At 43.6% G+C, this 23952-nt stretch overlaps 1 protein-coding gene across 7 annotated transcripts; it reads left to right on the top strand.

Moving 5' to 3' along the window:
- Positions 1–302: 302 nt before the first annotated feature.
- On the top strand, positions 303–23050 carry pax3 (paired box 3). Of its 7 annotated transcripts, XM_011482649.3 has the most exons (10): positions 305–664; positions 769–909; positions 1207–1442; positions 1591–1720; positions 1992–2135; positions 13106–13305; positions 14146–14311; positions 15485–15699; positions 17394–17673; positions 20969–23050. In XM_011482649.3, the coding sequence occupies exons 2-10, from the start codon at positions 825–827 to the stop codon at positions 21001–21003; spliced, it is 1491 nt and encodes a 496-aa protein (XP_011480951.1). In that variant the 5' UTR covers positions 305–664; positions 769–824; the 3' UTR covers positions 21004–23050. The 7 variants fall into 7 exon arrangements, with proteins under 7 accessions (XP_011480953.1, XP_023817485.1, XP_011480951.1 ...); XM_011482651.3 differs by having other exon boundaries at positions 303–909; positions 17394–17678; XM_023961717.1 differs by lacking the exon at positions 20969–23050 and adding an exon at positions 18614–18791 and having other exon boundaries at positions 303–909.
- Positions 23051–23952: the final 902 nt, after the last annotated feature.

Below are 23952 nucleotides of genomic sequence, written 5' to 3'. Positions count from 1 at the left end.
ATAATTAAAAACAAGAATAAACAAAGTCCAAATAGTGAAAATAAAAAGCCAACTTTGTGAAGTCTGCGACGGTGCTCTTAAAAAAGGGAATATTTGTAAACCTAAAAGTAATGAAATTGATCGAAAGTTAGGCAAATTGATGGAAAACTTCAAAAGTATAGATGTTCTGACTTCTAATTAGTCTGCAGACCAACTAAACTGTTGCAATGATCCAACGATCAAAAGGAATAAAAAAGAAGAATTTAAACAAACAAACTTTTTAATTCTCTTATTTGCACATTTTGATGTTTTTTTAAATTTCTGTTTTTTGACGGTTCGGACGGTCGCAGTTCTGATCTTTAAGAATGCTGCTCTGTTCGACAGCAGAAGCAACTGCGACTGCATTCGTGATTGGATCAAAGTTCCCGACCTCGTCCAATCAGCGCGCCCCACTGCGAACCGTCTGCATCCTCTCGACCAATCAGATCCCGGAGCGCTGCCGGGGCCGAGGAAGGCTCCGCTCCTCTTCACGGTGTCTTCTCACTTTCAACCGAGTGTCAACAAACAGCAGCATCATTTACTCCAAACTGGCAGTCGAACGCGGCAGCGCTGGAGAACCGGACCAAAGCTACCGGAAGAGGCTTCTTTAACGACCCACCCGAACCGCAGCTCCTCACCTTAAAAGGTGAAACTGGACTCCGCAGAGGGACCCGGCTGTCCCGGGACACTGCTGTCTAGCCTGGCTACCCGAGGGTAACTTCCAGAGAGCTGTTTCTCCTGGCGCTGCAGGTCGGTGCTGCTGGAGCGGGCTGTGCGCGCGGCGGCGGCGGCGGGGCGGAGGCGGGATGACTGCCTTAGCGGGGTCAGTACCCAGGATGATGCGACCCACGCTGGCCCAGAACTACCCCCGCAGCGGCTTCCCCCTGGAAGGTAAAAACTAACTTTTTCAACTTCTTCTCTTTCAAAATACAATAAAATAAAATATAACAAAATGAAATGAAAAAAATAAATAAACAGAAGGTGCCAACAAAATGAACTGAGAAAACCCTTGTTGGCTGTTTGGTTGCCTTTGAGTTGCCTTACCTCTTTTCAGACTGACATATTTGTGTTATTTTACAAGACCTTCTTCAGCTGTTGTTGTGTTTACATCACCCCCCCCCCCCCCCTCATGAAGTTGGTCTGCTCTTAAAGAGTTGACGTGTTTTTGGATGCTGTGATTGAACGCAGTGTCCACCCCGCTGGGTCAAGGCCGAGTCAACCAGCTCGGAGGAGTTTTCATCAACGGCAGACCTTTGCCTAACCATATCCGACACAAAATTGTGGAGATGGCCCACCACGGGATCCGGCCGTGCGTCATTTCCCGACAGCTCCGGGTTTCCCATGGTTGCGTGTCCAAAATCCTGTGCCGGTACCAGGAGACGGGTTCTATCCGACCCGGAGCCATCGGAGGCAGCAAACCCAAGGTACATGGAGCAGAGAGGTGGTAGATGTAATCCCCAGCACCATAACAAAGACGGCCATGCCAGTTCTGGTGATGCGCAACACCAACCTGTGGAGTGAAGGCTATGGTGCCAACAGCACCAAACTAACCCGAACTCTGTGTGCTTTAAGCAGGGAACCCCACCGGACGTGGAGCGGAGAATAGAAGAGTACAAGCAGGAACACCCGGGTATGTTTAGCTGGGAGATTCGGGATAAATTACTGAAGGATGGGATGTGTGACCGCAACAACGTTCCTTCAGGTACAAACGGGACCAAAAGAACACGGATCTTTTTTGTTGTGTTTTGAGCTTTAAAAGCTGCTAAAAACACATTTGATTTAAACAAAAAAACAGACAAAAAAATCTTTATTTTGTTTACTTTGAAATATTTAAAGCAAAATAAAAAAAACTCGAAAACATTTAAAAACAGCAAAATAAAATTACATAATCATAAATTGCAAATATATATAATTTTTCCATTCTCTGTGACTTGAAGATTTATGTTTCCCTTTTCTCTGAATCAACGTCACAGTGAGCTCCATCAGTCGCATGATGCGGAGTAAGTTTGGGGGGAAAGGCGATGATGAGGAAGATGAAGAGGAGATGGAGAAGAAAGAGCAGGAGGACAGCGAGCGGAGGACCAAACACAGCATCGAAGGGATCCTAGGAGACAGATGTGAGTCACCCCCTCCAGCTGTTGCTGTGAGAGCTTCAGGCCGATGTCTGTTAGGTCACATGGTGACGTTTCTGTTGAGTCTCTGAAACATGGAGAATTTTAGATGGATCTCCTTCTTGGTTCTCTTCGGTGCGCCGTGGAGCTGCTGAATATAGGTTCTTGGCTTCTTGTCTTATGATTTTTTTTATCGGCTGTATCTCCGTGGCTACTGCTTTTCCCATGAGGTCGTCCCATAAATCAAGCAGCAGGTGATGGCTTTGTGCGGGAAAAAGGAAATGTTGAAGTGTGTGTGCACGTGGGTTAAAAGCATATGGATAAACGGAAATTTTACAGTGAGTATGCGCAGGAAATCTGCAGCTTTACCAACACTCCACGCGCCCCTGTTCCTCTTAGTGTGATTGATCATTTTAAAAAGTTTCTATGCGCGCAGACGTATTCTGAATTATGAACAGAAAGTCAACAGAGAAAAGGTTTTCATGTATTGTTTAAAAAATTCCAAAGAATTGCGCGGCTTTACGCGTTTCCTGTTGTCCCTCAAACAGGGACCCACATGGAGAAAAGTGATGGAACCGTCTCTGATCATTGCATTAAAACATTAACCTCATTTTGACCTCATCGGGATCTCATCCCTTCATTTTTCACTCACATCCGCGTGCCAGCTCCCCGTGTTGCGCAGTTTTCGTTCAACACGTGGCTGCTTCGTTAGAAAGTTTATCATTGGTTGAAAAATAGATTCTTTTAAATTTTTGTTCTTTTTCGTTTTAGAAGTTTCTAAGCAGCTCATGGACTCGAACAAAACCATGGAAAACTTAAGTGAGGAAAAAGTGTAACAGTTTTTAATCTCAAGCTCGGTTCAATGTTTTCACATCAGGTTTAAACATTTCCTAAACAAAACACTGTCAAACTTTTCGGCGCAGTTCAAGCTGCCCAAAGCAAACATTTAATCCACCTTTTCCCGCGCCCGGTCAGTGGGGAGAAGAGATGAAGGAGTCCAGTTTGAAGAGACAAACTGTCCCCCAGATGAGTTGATCAAACATTTGTTCAACGGTTTCAATCTCCTCACAAAGACACGCCTCGCGCGCACAACGGGAAGCTCAGGGATGAACTTGGGAGACAAAGGAGCAAGAGTCCATTTGAGGCTCATGCTTGGGCTGCGCGCGGACAAAAGGCCAGCTTGGAAACAGCTTTGGCTGCCCCGACAAAAAGACGGCGACCTGCTTAAAATTCAGCCCGAGAAATGCAGGAAAGGAGAGGTGCACTTTAGGAGAAAAAAAAGCCGCGCGGCGCATATGAAGTCGCATGGAGGGATGAATTATTCAGGCGGCGCTCCTGCGCGGCCTGCGGTCCTGTGGGGACTGGTCACCGACCATTCTCACCTACAGATTGAGTCAAAGGCAGCAACTGCCAGTCCTTAAGAGGACTAAAATATTTTAGAGTCAGCTCACGCAGAGACGAGGACGCGCGCTCGTCAGCTAAACTCGCACGCACAACGATAGGAGAGAAAATGTCATACTAAGTTGGACAGTCTTTCCCAAAATGCGTCACTAAAAATGATGTTGACGCGACTTTCTTTGTGTCGATTCTTGTGACTCAACCGGTCACAACCCCCCCCCCCCCTTCCGAACAGAGGCAGCTGTGAGTCGGCTCCAGCCGAAACTCGTCCCGCGTGTTTGAGTCTTTGATGAGCCCCGGCCTTGCCCTCCCCAACATTAATAATGTCCTCCAAATGATGTCGATATTGTGCTATGCCTCCGTTAACGACAGAGGGAGTATATTAAAGAGTGTTTTGGGTGAATGAGGACCAATGTTCTCCTTGCAGAACCTCAGTCTGGCCCGGAGCGCATTTTCACAATGGGGGCCCCGGCCACCCGTCCCGCCGCTGCGCGCGGATTGGAGAGCGCAGCTGCATCAAACCCCTTCCACGCACCACCCCGCTCGTTCCGCAAATCTCCCCAAAGAGATTAAATCGACTCTTTTATTTCATCCCACTTTCATCTGCAGAGCGACACCGCCCCTCGGCCTCTGGTTCGACTCTTCCTCTCCGTTCCGCGCAACCTGCGGGCTCATTTCAGACCACATCCTCCAGAGCGCGAGGAGACCAAGACGCTTAACAGCAGAACAAAACCATTTCTCATCTGTTCAAAAATATATGTTCCAAAAACTAAATTTCCTAAATAAAAAAATAACATTTATCAGTTATAATGAAACCAACGGGTTCTTTCCTCCAGACTGTTTTAAACAGAAGAATTTAGCTTCTTTTCCATCAGATAAATGTTGGTTTGGCTGCGGGGTTGCTCCTTAAGGCCTGTTGCTGGGCTTTCCCCTCATGTCATAGTAATTAACCCGCAGACAAATGATGAAAACAGACCCCCCCACCCCCACTCACAGATTTTCAAAGTGCATCTTTCTGAGCTGAATGAAGGTGAAATTATCAACATAATACAGTGGAGCCTTGTTGAGAGCCAATCCTTTTCCATTTAGGGTAGCTGTCATGCATACACAACCATGTGCGCACGCTCACACGCTGCACTCTGCAGTGCAAACAGTCGAAGGGTCACTTTATTTTAGTGAAAGAGGATCTTGGAAAGGGCTAATTGAATAAGCTCGAGATCTTTGAAAAAGCCCTTCCATGGTGAGTGCAGTCATCATGTCATAATTAGGTTTATTGAGGTGCATTCCTTCAATCTGCCTGCATTCTGCTGGGGCTCATTGAGGGCCAGCGCCGGAGCCGGCGGCTGGGGGACAAAGGGGGGCTGCCACCAGACAATACATGAAAGAGCCACCAAGGTTTTGTCAAAGAAACAGAGCAGAACTTTGTTTGTGTAAATAATGTGAGTCAATGAGCTTCTACTGCTGCTTTGGCCCAAATGTTATGGCGGCACTCGCGGGGGGGGGGGGGGGGGGGGGGGGGGGTGTGAAGGAAAAAGCTGTGGGTTTGAATCCCAGAGAGAGGGTTTGTGACAAAGATGGAGCAGCATTTCCTCAGACACTAACAACACGTGTGTTTCAACTTTCTTGCTGGTTTATTCAGTGAATGACATAACAGGAAAAAATCTGTGAAGATGACATTTTCTAGTTCCAGTGTGAATCTGCCAGGAGTCCTAAAATTCTCTGAGGGAGGATTTTCCTTCTTTTTTAAACAAAATTGATTTTAATTAGTTGTTTTACACCATAACAAACCAGACATCACTGCAACCTTTGTAACCTTAAAACTGTGTTTTCAGCACCTCAGACTCCAAATACCAGAGTGAGCAGAACATGACGGGGGGGGGAGGGGGGGGGGGGATGATGGACCTTGTGTGAAAAGTTGCTTTTTTTGTCTCATCACATCTGACAAAGACAGGACCAAAACGCGGTTCTTGGATCCGATAATAGCCTTTGACTGTCCCCGGCCTGAGCCAAGTGTCTTGTGAAGAGTCTCTGTGTGTTCTTTGTAAGAATGAATGTGTCACTCAGTCAGTCCATGGGCACGAGGGCAAAGGGGGGCATTAGGGACAAGTGGCGAGCACCAAATCACTCTCCTCTACCCTGGGGCTCTGCTGTCGCTCCCTCCTCAGCTCACACTCCACCCTCTGTGGTGGGGTTTATTTCTGATAAGCCCATGCATGATGACTATCCAAGCATGAAAACATAGTTATCTGCAGATGAATGGCTGCTCTATGCTTCATTAAAGCCTCACACTCTTATTGTGACCCTCTGATATCAATTCAAAGGACAATTAATGAATGCACACTAACTTTGAAGTCAGAGTGATCTCTGTGAGTCCGTGCACATGTGTGTGCATGCAGGAGTGCCCCCCCCCCCCCCCCCCCCAGCCTTCAGGACTTGCCGTGGCAGCTCAGCCTTCAGCTGTGATGGAGCAGCCGCATTGAGCTGAGAGAAGCCCAAAGACGGTTTGAAGGCAGAGAAAGAGTGAAAAGGCTCAGCGAAGGTCAAGTAGAATGGCTCGCCTTAGAATAAGGCCTCTCTTTATCTGCTGCAAGTACGCACTATAGGCACAACAGCTGGGGGGGACGGGGGGGTAATGGGGAAAGAGGTTGTTTTTTAAAGTGTATGAGTGTGTTTTTGTGCTTTTCTGAGAAAGTAAAGAGGAATGTTCGCGCACGAGTTTTCCAATATATCTGTCAGGCTCTTTCTCTGCATCCCTGTTTTAGCTTGTGCACATGTGTGTTTGTGCATGTGTGTGTGTGTGCACAGCAGGGTCAGGGTTGAGTGTCAGAGTTTGTAGAGGTTAGCTAGAGGCCAGTAAATGCAGGGCCTTTGCGACTGATGGGAGGACAGGCAGCTGTCAATCACCCGACTTATGAAGCCTGACTTTCTTTAGAGTTTAGTTAACTAATTAACCCAAAGACTTTGCAGTGCGGCGTCTGCACACAGGCTTAAAGAAAGGATTTATTCTGTTTCACCAGGGAACCTTTTTTTGACGTCTCTGCTTCAGATTTCAAGCATCAAGATTTGAAATTATTTTGATTGTGTTTTTGTATCTTCAGCTACAAGATGTTGTTCTCATTCACCAAATCTTTTGTCCAGGATGTTCTCACTTTGAGTGTTCTTTGGCAGTTCTATTTCAGGTTTTCTGAAGTTTTTCCTCAGGTTTCTATTTTCCCATATTCATTTGCTTGTTCAGCTGATAATGCAGCTGAAAGAACAATTGAAAATGAGCAAAGTGCCCAATGATTAGAGATAGCTAGATAGCTAGATAGCTAGATAGCTAGATAGATAGATAGATAGATAGATAGATAGATAGATAGATAGATAGATAGATAGATAGATAGATAGATAGATAGATAGATAGATAGATAGATAGATAGATAGATAGATAGATAGATAGATAGATAGAACTTTAATTGATGGGGAAATTGATTTGTTACCATAGCTCCAAAAACAAGCTGATAATAAAAAAAAACGTAATGCTAAATCCCATTTTTGAGATTTTAAGTGTATTATAATGGATGTAAAAGAGACCCCTAACACGGTATTTTGATCTGTTCATACATTTCTGAGCATTCTTTTAAAACCTGCGATCTGAGCACCAGCCCCTTCCAACCCCAAAAAACGAGCGGATTCTCACATTGTGACATAGACAAGTGAGGAACAGCCCCATCCAGGAAGACGAGTCTGTGCTGCCAGCACCCACTTTCTCTGTAGAACAAGCGGTGATCAGCTAAACGCTATCATTTTATATGCAAAATATGCACATTCATCTTTGCAAAAGTTCGCATGTTGTTTGTTTTTGTGGGCGAGATAACTCTAGGTTGATATCAGGAAATGGGCGGCACCCACTAAGAGCGAAAGGCAGTGCCTCAGAGATCGAGTCGTTTTACTTCCAAGTTGAAAGAAATCCAGAAAATAACTAATATTTTATGAAAAAATCGTTCTTTTGTGTGCCAAAGGTAATTTATTATTATATTGTTTTCAATAAAAGGCCTAAGAATAGCATGATATATACGTAGGCCCTTTAAATAGCTTATACAATGGCTGCAGTTCAAGCAGGTGAAAAATCATGTGTCCACGGAAAAAAATGATGTTTTTTCAGTCTGGAGAAGAAAGTTCAACTTTAAACCATTAAATGAAAGTCTGATAGGCTGTCTGATGTTAATTATGCCACTTGACCACTCCGATGGCAAATCCCGCCTTTGAATGATCCGAGTTAGACGTAGCATTTTACTTTGAGAAAGACTTTGCATTAATCACCAGTAATCCGGAGTATTTTGGACGTTTTTTTGTACTTTACAATTTGCTCTTATACTTTTTCATTAAAAACTCAGTCTGATGAAAATGCAGCTTTTTTTTTTTTTTAACATGTTCCAGCATTTTTCTAATGATGGAGGACATATATAAAGAAAATTAATTTAAAAATTGCCCTTCTAAGTATTTCTTTGGTCAAATCTTGGTGAATCAGGCGCAGACAAATAAATGCAGTTTGAAAAGCATCGTATTTGTGACGTAAAAAATACATTGCATTCTGTTGCATCTATTTGCAGTACGTCTTTGTTTTCCTCGTCTGAGCTGGTATCTGGTTCAGAACTGTATGGTGGGATAGCTCCAATATTGCTCACCATTTTTATTACACTAGTAAGGTTATGCTGGAGGTGTGAGGGGCTGTAAGCTAGTTGGTGAGCATGTACAGATGGGTGACAGAAATGGGTGACAGAAATTCCTATGTCACTGACATGAAGCAGAAGAAAAACAAAATATAGATATCAAGATAAACATTTTTTCGCGTTTCTGAGCAATACGACTTCCTGTGATGAGTCATCTAAACGTCATCCATCAATCTGCTGCATTTCCTAAAACATAAAGCTCTAAAAAATGGACCAAAAATCTGAAAATATCAGTAAGTTCAGAGCTGAAGAAGACTGCAGGTTTGAAGGACAGAAAAAGCCTGGAGGGTCAACGGGCCACAGGGGGTCAGTCCTCCCCGGAGCAACAGGAAACAGGGTTAGATACACGTTTAGCTACAGGTGACAGGTAAGCACTTCCTCACCCCCCCTCCTGCTCCGCTTTTTTGTCCACAACAAGACTTTGATTGATGAGGGTTTGCTTCTTTTTCTCTATTTTACTCACATGTGTAGCTTTGGCACAGGCAGCTGAGAGGGTTGTAGCTCTTTAGCAAGTCAAGTGAGTTTACACCCCCCCCCCCACCCCCACCCCCTCCCACAACAGTCAGACACCATGTTTCTCCCACCCCAGCAGAAAGAGCCGCAGATGGGTCCATAAGCTGTCAGTAAAGCCATTATCTGAGCCGGCATCTGCCTGCTTTGACTTCTATATACTGTTTAATGCAGTTGGCCAGTCACTCAGTCCCACAGCTCCTGAATAGGAGCGGCGTGGTCTGCCCGCCCAAATAAACGCTGCGTTTGTCTCCTCTGCCTTTTGTTTTGTGTTTTTTTTGAGTGGGGTAGGTGGAGGGGAGGGGGCGCAACATGTCAGAGCCACGATTTACCCCTCGCTATTAACCCCAGCCCCAGAAGAGTTATTGGGATGTCCGACGAGGGATGTAAATAACCCACATATGGTCAGTTAATTCCCCACAGCCCCCAAATCCAGGTTGGACGCCTTTGCTCCTTCTCTGCGTGCTCCTGCTCGGCTTGTACTGTCTCAGCGGACGTGTTGAAGCCTTTGTGTCCCCAGCAGACTGCGCCCCCCCTGCAGCTATGCTGAAGTCTTTCCAATAGACTGTTTCAGTGAAGTCTTCTCCTCCTCTTTCTGCTGGCTTCTCCCTTCGTCTGGGATGGTAAGCATGGTGGGAGCCATTTTGTGTTTTCTTGGCCCTGGAGTGGTTGTTTTGGCTCGGAGCCCCCCTGCACTGTGTGCCATGCCTCTTAAGGCTTCAGTTTGGTTAATTTAAACAGTTTTCTTTTCTTCTTTTAACCCCCACTCCCCCCTTTTCACTGCTGTTCTTAAAGTTCTCCATCTCCCGGGCGGGCTGCCTCTTGAAGGCCTTTTTGCGCTCTCAGGTTAATGTTTCTGTTTTGCTGAACTGACAATAGCGGGCCTCACTTCTGTTACTCTGTGCTCCCATAGACTGAGGTGAAGGATAAGCAGTGAAGTCAGGTGTTTACAGGGGCAGCATGTTAAGGTGTAGCTTGTATAAACGTCCAGCAATGTACAGCAAGCCTCAGAAAAGGATAATTTGATTAACCCAGGCTATAGTCAGTGCCAAAAAGATAAAATCAGATCTTAGGGATAACAAGGCAAACAGAGCACTCAGAAACCGCAGTAGAGCTAATGTACAGTATGCACTAAAGTTGGTTTGGCATTTTATGTCTCCATATTTCCAAAAGATCGCATATTTTCTGTTTGGGTTTGGCTTTGAACAGAAACGGAAAACAAGTGACACAGCTTTAAATGCTTGTAGAAGAAAACTAGCTTCATGTTTTTTCGCCTCCATAAGCCTCAAGTTATGAGGAGAGATCCCCATGGGTGCATTTACAACCACAACAGCCCCTGTTGCCCCCACTTCTCCACCGACCGCCTCAGGTGCTCCTACAGTTCCTTCTGGAAACAGAGGCGTTTTTTTTATTTTTATTTAACAGTAAGACTTAAGGAGGGGGGCACAATGCCTGAGGCTATGCCTCATCTACCCCACCCATCCCCAAGCTTTTTGCAGAGCGGCTTTATGCACCCCCCTCTCAAGGCCTCCCAAGCTCCCCCATGGGGCAGGTGACAGGCCTCCTCTGTGAAGGGCTGAGGGAGCCATGACGGATTCCACAGATGGAGCGTGGAAATCGCCGGCAAAGACCTCAGCTCTGTGGAGCAACAAAGAGCCTGAGAGTCGCAGAGAGAAATATGAGTGGAAATGAGAGCGATGGGGGGACGGAGGACAAAGAGAGGGTAGGAAAGCGGGAGGCTGAGAGAGGAGGGAGAAAAGAGAGGAGAAAGTAGCGCTTGTTTAAGGAGAGTTGAGTGCCAAAACCAGGAGAAGGTGGCAATGTGCAGATTTCGTCTGTGATACTTTTCCTCTCAGAAATCACAATCATTTCAGCTCAGATCTGCAGATCTTCTCACAATTTGCTGACATTGGACTCCAATGAAGTTACATGACTCTAATCAAGGATGCTTGAGAGGGGCCACTCTTTCGCTTCCTTTGAGAAGCGGGAGAAACCCTGGTTGCAGGCAGAACTGATAGGTAATTCCAAAGTGATTAAAGATTTTCCTCATTCAGCTTTCCCAAGGCCCCAATCCCTGTGAAATGCTGAGGAACGTGCATGCTGGGGATGGGGGGTTAGAAAGGGGGAGACATTCCTCATGGCCTTCTTTCCAGAAACTGGTGGGGGAGACTACAAAAGGCCTCATCTCATCTTTTTCAACCCTCTAAAGCCCCTCGCTGCACACCCTGAATTCCTCCTGCCCCATCTTCAGCTCGGTGGACATTTTAGCGCTGATCTCATCAGAAAGAAATAAAAAACAGCTGATTTTAAAGCCTAACAGCAGTGGCTCTGTTCTTCTCTCTGCTCCAGTTTGAGAAGCTTCTCCGGAGAGCAAAGACGACACAAATATTCTGTGAAAAGCTCAAGGCAATGTCTCAATTTCTCGCTCTCCCCCCTTTTGAAAATATTTCAGCTATTGGCTCCCTCATGCTTGAATGTTTCTTTACCAATTTGCTCCTAATGCATGTTAAGTTGACTCCCACTGCTATTGGTGCTGTGAGGAGAAAATCGCCAACGGGGGAGAAAGGATCAGTTTCACATGAGGGGCCCTGAGCTATTTGGGTTCTCTTGTATTTTATTGTTGCTTCTGAGGGGGGGGGGACTAATACAGTGTTGCACATGAAACTTTCCAAATGTTGAGGGGGAATTAATTAGGTGCAACACAAAAAGTGGGTGCTTTGGCCATTGGTGAACCCAGAAGCGAACCAGTGGAGTGTTTGAAATGCTGCAGGTTCAAATGAAATCCAGGCAGCCGTAACATAGAGTGGTCATCACTAAGACATTATAATTAATCTGACAGAGATGCAATAAAAAAAAAAGTATATATTTAAATATATAAATATATAAAAATATATATATATATATATATATATATATATATATATATATATATATATATATATATATATATATAAAAATATATATATATATATATATATATATATATATATATATATATATATATATATATATATATATATATATATATATATATATATATATATATATATATAAATATTATCATTATTTTTTTTAAATAACTTTTTCAAGACACGTGGTGTCAGAGGCTCAGTCAGCCGGCAGCAAAATCTTTCCAGATTAGACAGCCAAACTGATTTTAAATTCTTTAGAATCAGATCAAAAGCTACTTTGAATTGTCATTCAGCTGCTGCAAATAATTTTTTTTAAGAAAAGTTTGTAATTGACTCAGGAGGATTTAGTTTCAGCTCTGCTTTTTTTGCAGAAGGAGAACGTTGGAAGTCATTAAGCTGGAGCCCCTGTAGGAACACATTTGAAGGCTTAGTCCTCTGCTGCACAGTTTCACTTTTATTGGTTTTTGTTTGGTTTGGGTTCCATTGAAAGAGGCCGAAATGTGCAGTTTTTTAGTTTCAGTTCACACTTTACTTTCGTGCCATTTCAAGTTGTTTAGTGGACTTTATCACCTCGAACTGTAAAAATAACTTTAAGGTTTGAAGTGTTCTAAAACTTCAATAGAGCCAGAAGATGGCCTTTTGCAAACTTTTAAGTCCTTCATTTCTGTCTTTATTTTGATTTATAGAAACAAATTTTCCTCAGTGTTCTTTCTGTTCAGGGTGATACTAAACTAATTTAAGTCCTGGATTTAATGGTATGTTGCAAATGAGCGACCTATTGTTAATGGACTGTAACAGGTTGAAAGAAGTTGGACACAAAATAAAGACTTGCTTCATTTTTCACTTGAAACCAAACAGAAAGGATTTATGTGTTTGACAATTGTTTATTAAAAAAGTAAAGTTGTTTTCTGTCAGTTTTTGGCATCTCAGTTTACAAAAAACTCAGAGAAAGGAGTTGGTATTTTTTCACAAACCTATCTACGCCACACAAAGAATTCTGGAAGTTTGGAGACAAATCCTGAAAATCTGTGATGAGTTTCTTCATTTTCAAGAGTTTTCAACTTGTTCTAGATTTTTGTTTTTAGTTGACAGGAAATATTTACCAAGAGTTCACTCCTCATTGGTGCAAGACCAATGCAAGTGAAAAAATTTGGCAAATTCATACATTAAAAAAAATTTTTTAGTCAAGTGAACTAGTTTAACAGCCTTTAATTCCCTGTTAGCTTCCAGGTTCTGGTCATTTGCTTCAGAGCAGTTTACTCTTCACACTCAGAAAAGGTCAAAGGGACCGAATTGGACTTTCAGTTTACGTTTGTCAGGTCCAGATCCTGAGGAGCATAGTAATAAAAAAGCTTCAATTGAGCATTGGTTGAGAAAAACATTTCAGAGAAATTATTCAGCATTTGTGGAGCATATTAGGAAATTCTTTTTTTGTCTTTAACAGCCAGCCATTCAGATGATGGTTCGGATGTGGAGTCAGAACCAGATCTGCCCCTGAAGAGAAAGCAGCGGCGCAGTCGGACCACCTTTACGGCGGAGCAGCTGGACGAGCTGGAGAGGGCCTTTGAGAGGACACACTATCCTGACATCTACACCAGGGAGGAGCTGGCTCAGAGGGCCAAGCTCACTGAAGCCAGGGTGCAGGTAAAAAAGCAGACTGAGGATCTATGAATATGGACACACTGACACGTGTAAATGATTGAAAAGATGTCAAAGTTATATAATTGACACAAAAGCGATGACTTAGGACAGGGGTGTCAAACTCATTTTCACCGATGGCCACATCAGCTTAGCGGTTGTCCTGAAAGAGCCAGATATAACGTATACATGGAACTAAATGTAATGAAAAATAAATGTAACTACTCCTTAATGTTAAATAACTCATTTATTTATTTATTATAACTTTTCAAAGTGACAATTACTGTTGCATAGAAAACATATGTTTGTTGTTACTATAGCATAAATCCTTTTACATTTGATTCTGTCAGGTTAGGTTATATAGACAGTGTTTAAGTCCTAATGTATAGTTGCACAATACAATATTTCAAGTCCAATTCCCCCTAGATATGAATAAATAAACACCAATTTTTACTTTTTATTCTAAGAAATTAAAAACTTTTATGCTCTCGCGGGCCACATAAAATGACATGGCGGGCCACATTTGGCCCCCGGGCCTTGAGTTTGACACGTGTGACTTAGGGAAAAAGCCACACCTTTTCAGTCAGGAAACATGCCTTCTGTCCCAGAGTGAAGCTCTCGGTCTTTAAAGGCTGCCTGCTGATCCCAGAAGTCCGTCCTGGACTGTCCTTGTTGTGTTGTGGAGTTCAGTGCATATTCTGATGTCTCCATATATTTGTGAAATGTAAGCCCCACAATACACACACAGCCTGACACAGGTGTCCAGCGTTCGTACTCCAGCATTTTTCAAAAGCGTTCTAAGCTGACCTGTTTACGGGGTTTTGTTCTATGTGATCTTTTTTCCAGGTTTGGTTTAGCAACAGAAGAGCGAGATGGAGGAAGCAAGCAGGAGCCAATCAAATGATGGCATTCAACCACCTGATCCCAGGAGGTTTCCCAGCCTCAGCCATGTCCAGCATCCCACCCTACCAGCTCTCTGACAGCACCTACTCAACCTCATCCATTGCACAAGGTGGGTCCACATTTCTGAATGATCCACTGAGATGAGAAATGCAAAGACATGTTGGTTAACGGTTACCGTTACTGTTTACTGAAATCACGAATTAATTTTTTCTGAAGATAATGGTAAATGGCGTATACTTATATAGCACTTTCTACCTTCTTACGAAGGCCCAAAGCGCTTTACAGTCACAGTCCCATTCACCCATGCACACACACATTCACACACTGATGGCGGCTCCGCTGCCAAACACTGGCGCCAACCTCCCACCAGAGGCAAGGTGGGGTTCAGTGTCTTGCCCAAGGACACTTCGGCACATGGGCATGCAAGGCGGGAATCGAACCTGCAGTCTTACGATCATGAGTCGACCGCCCTACCGCTGCACCACGGCCGACCGTAATAATCAATCATTACTAGGCACTGGATTTTGTTACTTGAAAAGATTGTATCAGATCAGAACCCGATTACATAAACTATGCAAAACTAAAAATGAATTAAATCAGTAGGGGTGGGATTAAAGAAGCTCACTTCTTCACACTCCTTTTCAAGCAATAAATCAAGCTCAAAAACAAAGACCTTCTTTTAAATCTTGTAATTCTTGTTGACAAATTACATAATAATCATCTCTTAAGTAGTTTGAACTGTTGAAAAATGTGAAGTTGGCTTTTAAAGATGATTAACTTGTTGCAACTAAGTTGCGAAGAAGTTTAAGAAAATCTAAGAAAAAAATGTATATGATTTCCTGTTTGGTAGCTTCCAGTTTGTAATAAAAGTCTTTGACTTTTTTTTTTTTAGAAACTTGTCCAAAAAAATAAAAAAAATAATGAAGCTTAAAACTTTTCAAAATGTTAAATCAAATGTTTATTTGTGAGTAAAAAATATCCCCTGGGCAAAAAGGAGCCAAAGTTATGGATGTGCCAAGTCTCCCACAAAAACAAATGTGAAAAGCCGCTGGTGCAGCAGCTGACTCCAGTGTCTGCAGCCTACCAGTGGAGTAAACAGGCTGAGGCTGGTCTCTGTCTTTTTTTTCTTTAATATCCTTTGGGCCCAAATGTGCACCTCAGTAATGTCAGCAATGCTGCTGGTTTGAGTCTGACGTTCGTCTTTTTAGATGTTGCCCTACAGGCTCACAGGTTTAACCCGTCTGGCTGCGGGATGATTACATCCGTCTTCTCTTTGGAACAGTGTCGGAGCCACCCAGCACAGTGCACCGTCCCCAACCTCTGCCCCCCTCCTCCAGCCACCAGGCCTCTGCTGGTGGAGGTCAGGGAGAAGGAGCCTCTGCTTACTGCCTCTCTTCTGGACGCCACTCCTTCTCAGGTTATTCAGACAGCTTTGTGAGCCCTGGAGGACCAACCAATCCCATCAACCCTGCTATAGGAAATGGACTTTCTCCACAGGTGAGACACAAGGACTTCAAACGTTTGTATTAGAGCAGCTTTCTGTGTAACACAAACCAGCTGGTGTTTACTTGTAAACATTTGGGATAAAGAGTGAAAAGAAGACAGTTAGAGTTCACTAAATATAAGGTTTGGAAGAAGACTCATGTCCCCACAATTGAGCACAGAAGATGTCTTACTGTGTGACAAACGAGAAGCCAAAAGACAATTAATGTCCATTATCCTGGCATGAAGTACCGAAGTCTCTGCACTGAAGTGAAAGGATCAGCAGGAGAAGAAGGACTTATGAGAGAAACAGGCAGAAAATTTGATTTCAAGGAGACAAAGTGGTAGATTTGCTGAAGAGTCCAAACTGTCTCAGATTCAAGAACAAACATTCCACACAAACATCCAGAAGATCAGCTGTTTTCACTGTAGCGTTCCATCGCTAATATTTTCATCCTCTGCTTTTGCTGCTTTAAGGAAACTCGCAAGCAGAGGCCGTCTTCAGACAATTCTCCGTGCATGGGGCAGAACATGTTTAATGCCACGGCAACAATGTTGTTAAGACACAACCGGTTAGAGCCCGATCACATGCCCGTTTGCGCTCAAGCGTTGGCTTTCCAACGGGAGTGGAGGGTAGCTTTCCACGATTGCATTCTTAAAAAGTACCCCCCCCACGTTCTTCCACGTGAAAGTGAAGCTTTCAATTATTTCTATGTATTTCATAGTGCCGGAGTGGGCAATCTCAGATTTTCCTCCCATCTCAGACTGAGACGCTCCGATGGAGGCTGTCAGGAATGACGGTAGAGTTTGGCTTTGGATCAGGGCACACTGTTCCAGTTGAACATTTGCCATCAGGGTTCAGGATTTCCGATAACGCGTGTTGTAGCTGCTGCTAGCTTCACCCAATCCAGAAGGAGGTTTGATGCGATCCTTTCATAAACAAAGGTGGGGAGAGGCACGGCTCCCCTCTTGAAGTCATCATGGACTCCTCCACTCACCTTTACTGCTTGGGAAATGACTTAAGCAGGACCATGTGTGTGGGGATGTGGAATTATATGTCACTTAGAGGACGCAGAGGGCAGCGTACCTGCTTCTTATTAGAACTACAAGAACCTTCAGGCCTCTTCTCCGTTCTGGAGAAGGTGGAATAAGATACATTTGGAGGTAACAGATGCACTAACTTTGTGCTTGATAGAGTTAGTCTCATCTTTTGAACAGTTGGTCCACCTCCTCTATGACGACAGGTGAATTCAGAGGCTATATGGAGGTTGTTGGTTTGTTTTGAAGAACACTGACCCAGGGCTGCTTTCCGTTCCTTCCAGGCCAAAAACAGTTCCCCAAATTCGATTATGTGTCTGCTAATGAAGACCAGGAAGATTTCCCAAACGGTTTGGGCACGGGCCCCTCTCATGTGCACGTTACGATAAGCCGTTATCTTCTACCAGGACTTTGTAGAGATGGATCTCTGAATAAGTGGAGCTATGGATCTGCGACAAATTGCTTAATTCCTCCGTTACGCTGTTATCTTCATCTTGAAAAGACTCGCTGTAAGCCTTCTGATGTCAGCGACGGGGGATTTCCTCAGAATCCAAGTAGATGTTTGTCCCTGTGTTTGCGTAGTACTTTCTGAACCCCCCCTCGGTGCATGGATGCTGCTCACAGATGGAGACTGACTCACATAAATCAAAGACTGTTTTTTTCCCAATCAGGTGATGGGTCTCCTGAACCACGGTGGGGTTCCACATCAACCCCAAAGCGATTACGCCATCTCCCCCCTGACGGGCGGCCTGGAACCCCCCGCTGGCATGGCTGCCAGCTGCAGTCAGCGTATGGACCACATCAAGGGCTTGGAGGGTCTCACCAGTGTACCGTCCATGTCGGCTCTACCCTCCCTGCCCAGCTCGCAGTCTTACTGCCCCCCGTCGTACGGCTCGCAGGGCTACACCGTAGACCATGTGGCGTCCTACCAGTACAGCCAGTACGCACAAAGTAAGGTCAATAGTCTTCAGCTTTTTTTTTGCTTTCACTAGTCAATCAAAAGTCTTCAGTCACCACCTCTTCTTTGACAGAAGGGACTGTAGGACCATGAAGCTTTTACAGCTTCATCTCAGTCACACGAACAGAACCAAAACTGAAAATTTGGACAACTTTGAATAAGTTCATTGGTTATTTCCTAGTAGTCCTTTTATAAAAATGAAAAAAGCTATCCTGTCTGAGCTTGATGAAACTTTTCATGCTTTCACAAATTTTCTGTTTGTTGGGGGGCAAACAAAAACCAGTTAAAGAAGCCGAGCTCTGTTTGCTGCACTCATGACTCTATATGTTAACAAAAACAAATGCAAACATTCTCGTGAAATAAAATATATAAATATAAATTTACCCTTTTCTGTTTGTCCCAGCTTGCTGTTAGCAGGAGGATGTCAAGGTTTGTTTTTTAACATTTTAACTGCCTGCTTAACCAAATGGTTGAGCATATTTTGAAAACAAATTTTTAAAGCACTGATTGTGTGTTTTACCCCCATCCCCTCAAAGTAATGAGCAATAGAAAAAGCTCTTTTACTGAGTTTGTCTTGGTTAAGTAATTAAAGTAAGTAAAGTTATTATTATTATTTAAAAAAAATCTTTGTAACACATTCACTTTGCAGTCCAGAGAGACTAAATTTTTAAGGAACATTTTATTTAATAAAATGATAAATTAATCAATTAAAATCAATAGTACAACATTGGATAATTTCTTGTAATTATTTAATAAATAGAAAATCTTAATTGTAGGCTAAATATTTTTCTGTAATAAATAATAATAAATAATAATAATAAATAATATAAATAACATTATTTGCAGGGGTTTAATATTTAATTGATCTCAAATTTAACTTTTAATCATTTAAACAGGTAAAAGACAATGAATTCTAACCAACTGTTGTTTCAGAGAACATTCGAGATCTCCAGTAAGAGAAACCTGACCTGCAGGTTTCCACAAGACCCAACCTCTAAATCTTTAGGAGGATCAAAGACGAGGTTCAATTCTGATGTGACATTATGTTTATCATGTGGAGAAAATGATCAAGGTTTTTACTGATGTGAAAATAAAATCCAGACTCCTCTGATCATTTTTCCTTGACCTTAATCCTTCTTTAGCTCAGGTTTTTTCCTGTTTGTTTTCAGGGACAGAAAGTGTCAATATTGAACCGATTCTGGTCCACTAATCTAAGATCTGTGAGGATAAACTCCACTTTTCTCCTTCAGCAGAAAAACTGCAGCAGTTTACTCGTTTTCTGTGCTGCATGCTCTCCGGAGTGTTGGCGTTAATTGTATGGGTCTGATTCTGTTTACAAAGTGATTGGCCTGGACTTGAACCGCGCAGCAGAACCGGCTCCCACCACACTGTGTGCCGGTTCTCTTCTGTGTCTTTGCCTTCAGGGAATACCCGCTGCAGGAGGCACTTTTCATTTCACATTACTGTTACGCTATGAATTAAGAGCTACTTCAAACAAATCTATGTCCAACTTCGAGGAGCAGCGGCGTCCCCCGTCACACCGTGATTACAGCGCGGCTTTTTCAACTTTGGTCCACAGGGGGTTCCCCAATCAGGTTCACCCACTGACCTTATCATGACCTCTAGACAATCCAGAGCGAAAAGTTCTCTGATAAGTCCAACTTTAGCCGTCTCTGCAGACCAGCACGTGGAAACATACATCTACATTAATGTCAAAGAGCTGCAAATATCCAATGAAAAGTTTTTTTAGTGGACAAAGCAAAGGTCATGCCCTGCTGCGAACACACGTGGACACGGCGCCCAATCTGAGGCTGAATGCTCCATCTTGATGTGATTAATCAACCCGACTGGAGAGTTGGTGGGTTTGGAGCTGCAGAGGAAAGGTCCTTTCTGGGGGCGGTGGATGGATCTTAATAGCCTCTGGCAGGGCGGCTATTAGAAACAGGTGCCTGGCTGAGGTCAGCTGGGGAGGCAGTGCTGAGTGGAAACTGCTTTGTCTGATGACATGCAGCTTTCACTGGAAACGATGGTGTGCGGGGGGGGGGGGGGGGGGGGGGGGGGACAAACACCACTTTAGATGACAACTCTGATGTTCAGCAGATTCTGTTGTAGGTAGGGCTAGCTTCGAGGGTTACCTGGTTTCACCTAGTTGGGGGATTTTCTTTATCTATTCAGTTGCATCCATTGACTGTATCTGAGAACTTGTTACTCTTGACCTGACATCCATACAAAATGGCTTACTTTGGCCTCCAACCAAATGAAGTTGATTCAGTCGCCATTTTTTAACAATACAGATGCCACCACGTAGGAGCCAGATGTTGTCAGTAAGCAGTGATTGGTCCGAGTAAGTCTAAGTCATTGTTTTTCCATGGCCACAACTCTCACCAAGGAGTGAGCTTGGTCAGTTTATAACTTGAATAGTTTACACCACAGAAAAATTGTAATGAAAAAAAAAACTATTAAGAAAATAGTTAAGAAAAAATAGCAGATCAAGAATGGTTATTCTGACATAGAATGAATGAGTAATAGCTGTTAATTTCTCTATAGAAGTTTATGGGATTTTGGCTTCTTATAGCCGTTACTTCCTGTTTGGAATGCCAGGGGGTAGAGGTCACTTAGTCCAGTTCTCATAGACAGTCAGTGGTTGCATCAAACAAATCCCTGAAATGTATAAGATTTTGGGATTATCCAAACAAGAAACATTTATCCTCATCTTTTTTGTATTTGGTCATGAAACAAACTGCAAAGGACAAACATATTGATAACTGAACCATTCCCCCCAAAACTGCTCATCTTAGTTTGAATTTTTCCATCTTTGTTGTTGGTGGGACTCTTAACAATCTATCAATTTTATCTGTTAAACTTTAGGCATTTCTTGTAAATTCATTAGAATCTAGACTGGTTGGTTTTGTTGATTCTTGAGGTTTACAATCTTCAGATGATCTCTGTTCTCCTATGGTGCTGCATTTAAGATCCATAAATCAGTATTAAACCATACTTTTTTAAACTGAAAGTTCATGTTATGGTCAAATAGCGACACATTAAAGAGGATTTTCTTTATTATTATTATTTTTACAAGTATCTAAATTTTCTCTATTTGCTGATGTTAAAACTTAAAATCTCAGCTCTAATCAGAATAAGAAAAGCATTTCTTTAGCACATTTAGGAGAATTCTCATTGTTTTCTGTGTCTGTTTAGTCTCCTTCTGCAAACCAACAGCTGATCTGCCCACAAATTTCCTTTCTCCTTGATGATCTTAACTCCAGTTGATCAGTGTGTTTCTTGCAGGTGCCCTTCCTTATCTGAGGCCTGAAATCACCTGACCAGCAGCTCCGCTCTTCACAAAGGGACGTGTGTTTGCATGCTGACGTAAAAAGCCATCATGTCTGGACCAAATTTCGGCGTGGTGGATCAGCACACAACCTCTGCCGCAGGATAAAAAAAAATACAAGGGATCACAAGAAGGAAAAAGAGGAGCAAGAACTACAAATTGACTGTGAATGTTGCTGTTAGTTTTGTAAATGAGATTCCAGCGCTTACTGAGCTCATCTTTGGGGCGTGACCATCTACTGTGCCACAAAGAGGCACTTTCCCCAGTGACCCCAAAGCGGCTCTGCTTTGCAAAGACAATAAACCCAAACCTGTCGCCCCATAGGAGAGCCGACAGTGATGTGTTTACATGTGGAAACACCACAGTAAATTCCGGATAACTTCAGCATCATTCCAGACTGAAGACAAACAAAAAAAGGGCTTTTTGTTGCTTCATGACTTTTATTTAAGACTCCAACGTTCCACACATGAGGAGAAATTCCAGAAAGAAGGAAAACAAACGTAAGCTGATGAGTCTGCAGCTTTTATTGTGTCTAATGTACACCCCAGCTGTTCTGTAGAGAGGGATCATCCAAACATTCTTCCCCCTTCAGGCTATGCTCCAGCCTCTCGGCCCTTTTGGCTCATTCATGTCCCGGACGGTGAGGCAAAGATCCCAGCCTTTTGTGGCTCTTCGGGCAGCTCAGAGGAGGTCAAAGGCTGCCTTTAGGGAGAGTGACAGATGAGAGAACAGCAGTGGAGGGCGGCGAGGAAGAGGGGGGGACAAGCAAGATTAATCACAACATGAAAAAAAGTCTTTAAAGGTCTTCTCGGCTAGAAGAAGCCAACGGGTCACAAGTCACGACTGAGAGACACTTGAGATCCAAGAGGAGGTCAAAGACTGCCCAGTTGCCCACCTGAGCAGAAGTGCAATATCACCGTCAACAAAAGAAATCCTCAGAAAAAGAAATTAAAACAAACATTCCTCTGAATATTTACAAAAGAGGAAAAACAACAACCTTCACATCCCATGAGAAAGTAGAAGCCAGGAAACCTCCACCAGGAGAACAGAATACAAAGACAGAATAATAAATCCAATTCTGACTTTGTCCTCTTTTTGGGACTTTTTATTTACAGGAGATCTGTGGGGGTGGGGGTGCGGGGGTTCTGTTGTATTCATGTGTGCCGTCACACCATGTCTGTATGGGTGTTCTTACAATTACACTTCATCTGTGGGGGTGTTCCTGCTGTTAGATTGCATCTGTGGGAGAGTTCCTACAGTTAGATTACATCTGTGCAGGTTTTACTGATGTTATGTTGCATCTGTGGGGCTGTTCCTAACTGTTACACTGCGTCTGTGGGGGTGTTTCTATTGTTACACGCATCTGTAGGGGTGTTTCTGCCATAACACTGCATCTACAGGGGTGTTCCCACCGTTACACTGCATCTGTAGGGGTGTTTCTACCATTGCACCGCATCTGTAAGGGTAGTCCCATTGTTAAACGAATTTGTAGGGGTGTTTTTTTCATAACACCACATGTAAAGGGGTGTTCCTCCCGTTACAGTGTGTCTGTGGGGTTGTTCCTACCATTACACCAAGTCTATGGGAGCGTTTCTATTGTTTCACGCATCTGTGGGGTTGTTCGTACCACGAAATTGTGTTTGTGGGGGTGTTCCAATTGTTACACCGGGTCTTTGGGGGTTTCCTACCAGTTGACTGCATCTGTTTGGGTGCTCCTACATTACATTGTGTCTGTGTTCTTACCATTACACTGCGTCATTGGGGGTGTTCCTCCTGCTACACCAAATTTATGAGGGTGTCCATTGCATCTATGGGGATTTATCTAACCAATTTTGTTAGGAGTGTCCCTACTGTGACACTTTTTTACAGCTGGGCGACAGCATGCAGAAAGAATTCACCCATCAGCCAGGGGTTGGTCTCCTCCCTCCATTTCCCTGATATATTTTTTGTATTCTTTGAAGAAGCGACGTGACGTAACGTCATGTGTATACGCGCATTATCATTGCTATTTATGATCTAATAAAAGCTCTTAAAACGTTTTTGTTTTAGTCTCTTCTTTCCCTCCTCATCCAGGGGTGATTAGAAAAATCGAGTCTTTGTGATTATTTTTGTCCCTAGTGCAGAAGTCGAGCGCAGAGCGTCTGTGATCCACTTAGCAGGAGAATGAAGTGCACTTGGAGACAAATGTGTACTTTTGAAGGGGCTCATGTGAACCCTCCAACCAAAATAGGCCTGACCAAACAGGGATCAGCAGACATTGGATTTGGCGGCGAACACAACAGTCTTCCTCACAGACGCCTGTAGATGCTCAGACATCGGCATTGGTGTGTATTAAAACCCCCGCCGGCCCCCCATTGCTGCAACAAACTGACTTTTGTTTCTCCTATGAAGAGAGCGCGCCTTACAGCGTTTTGCACAAACAGCCCCTCCCAAAGGCCTGCGCACGCCGTCCACCCGCTGACACACAGCCCCCTCTGTGTTTGTGCTGCACATGCATGCAGACTTCAACTGTTGATTCTGTATGTGTTCATGCAGCCTCGGGCTATTCTGCCTAATTATAACATTCTTCTGATTAATCGAGTCTGCTCGCCGGCCTGGGGGGGCGGGGGGTGTTGCTCATGCAGCCGGACCACACACTCTATAAATAAAGCTTTAGTCAATAACAACGTTCAGGATCACTCAGGGTCTCCTCTGCTCCTTTTGCTGAACCAGTGCTAAAGTCAGTCCGCCAATGAGAACAAGACACACACACATCCACAGATTTACACACGTTTGCACCACAATGCACACACACCTACATTAACATGCACACACATATTTACTCACATATTTACACACAAACACAGTTTTACAGCCAAAACAACACACACAGATATAAGAATGCACAAATGCATGAGCAGCATAACACACACATCTTTACATTTACACATAAACCCACACA

Source organism: Oryzias latipes, chromosome 13, assembly GCF_002234675.1.
Source record: "Oryzias latipes chromosome 13, ASM223467v1".
NCBI classification, from domain to species: Eukaryota; Metazoa; Chordata; class Actinopteri; order Beloniformes; family Adrianichthyidae; genus Oryzias; species Oryzias latipes.
The sequence above is the reverse complement of the archived record's forward strand: the minus strand, read 5'-3'. Positions and strand labels throughout refer to the sequence as shown.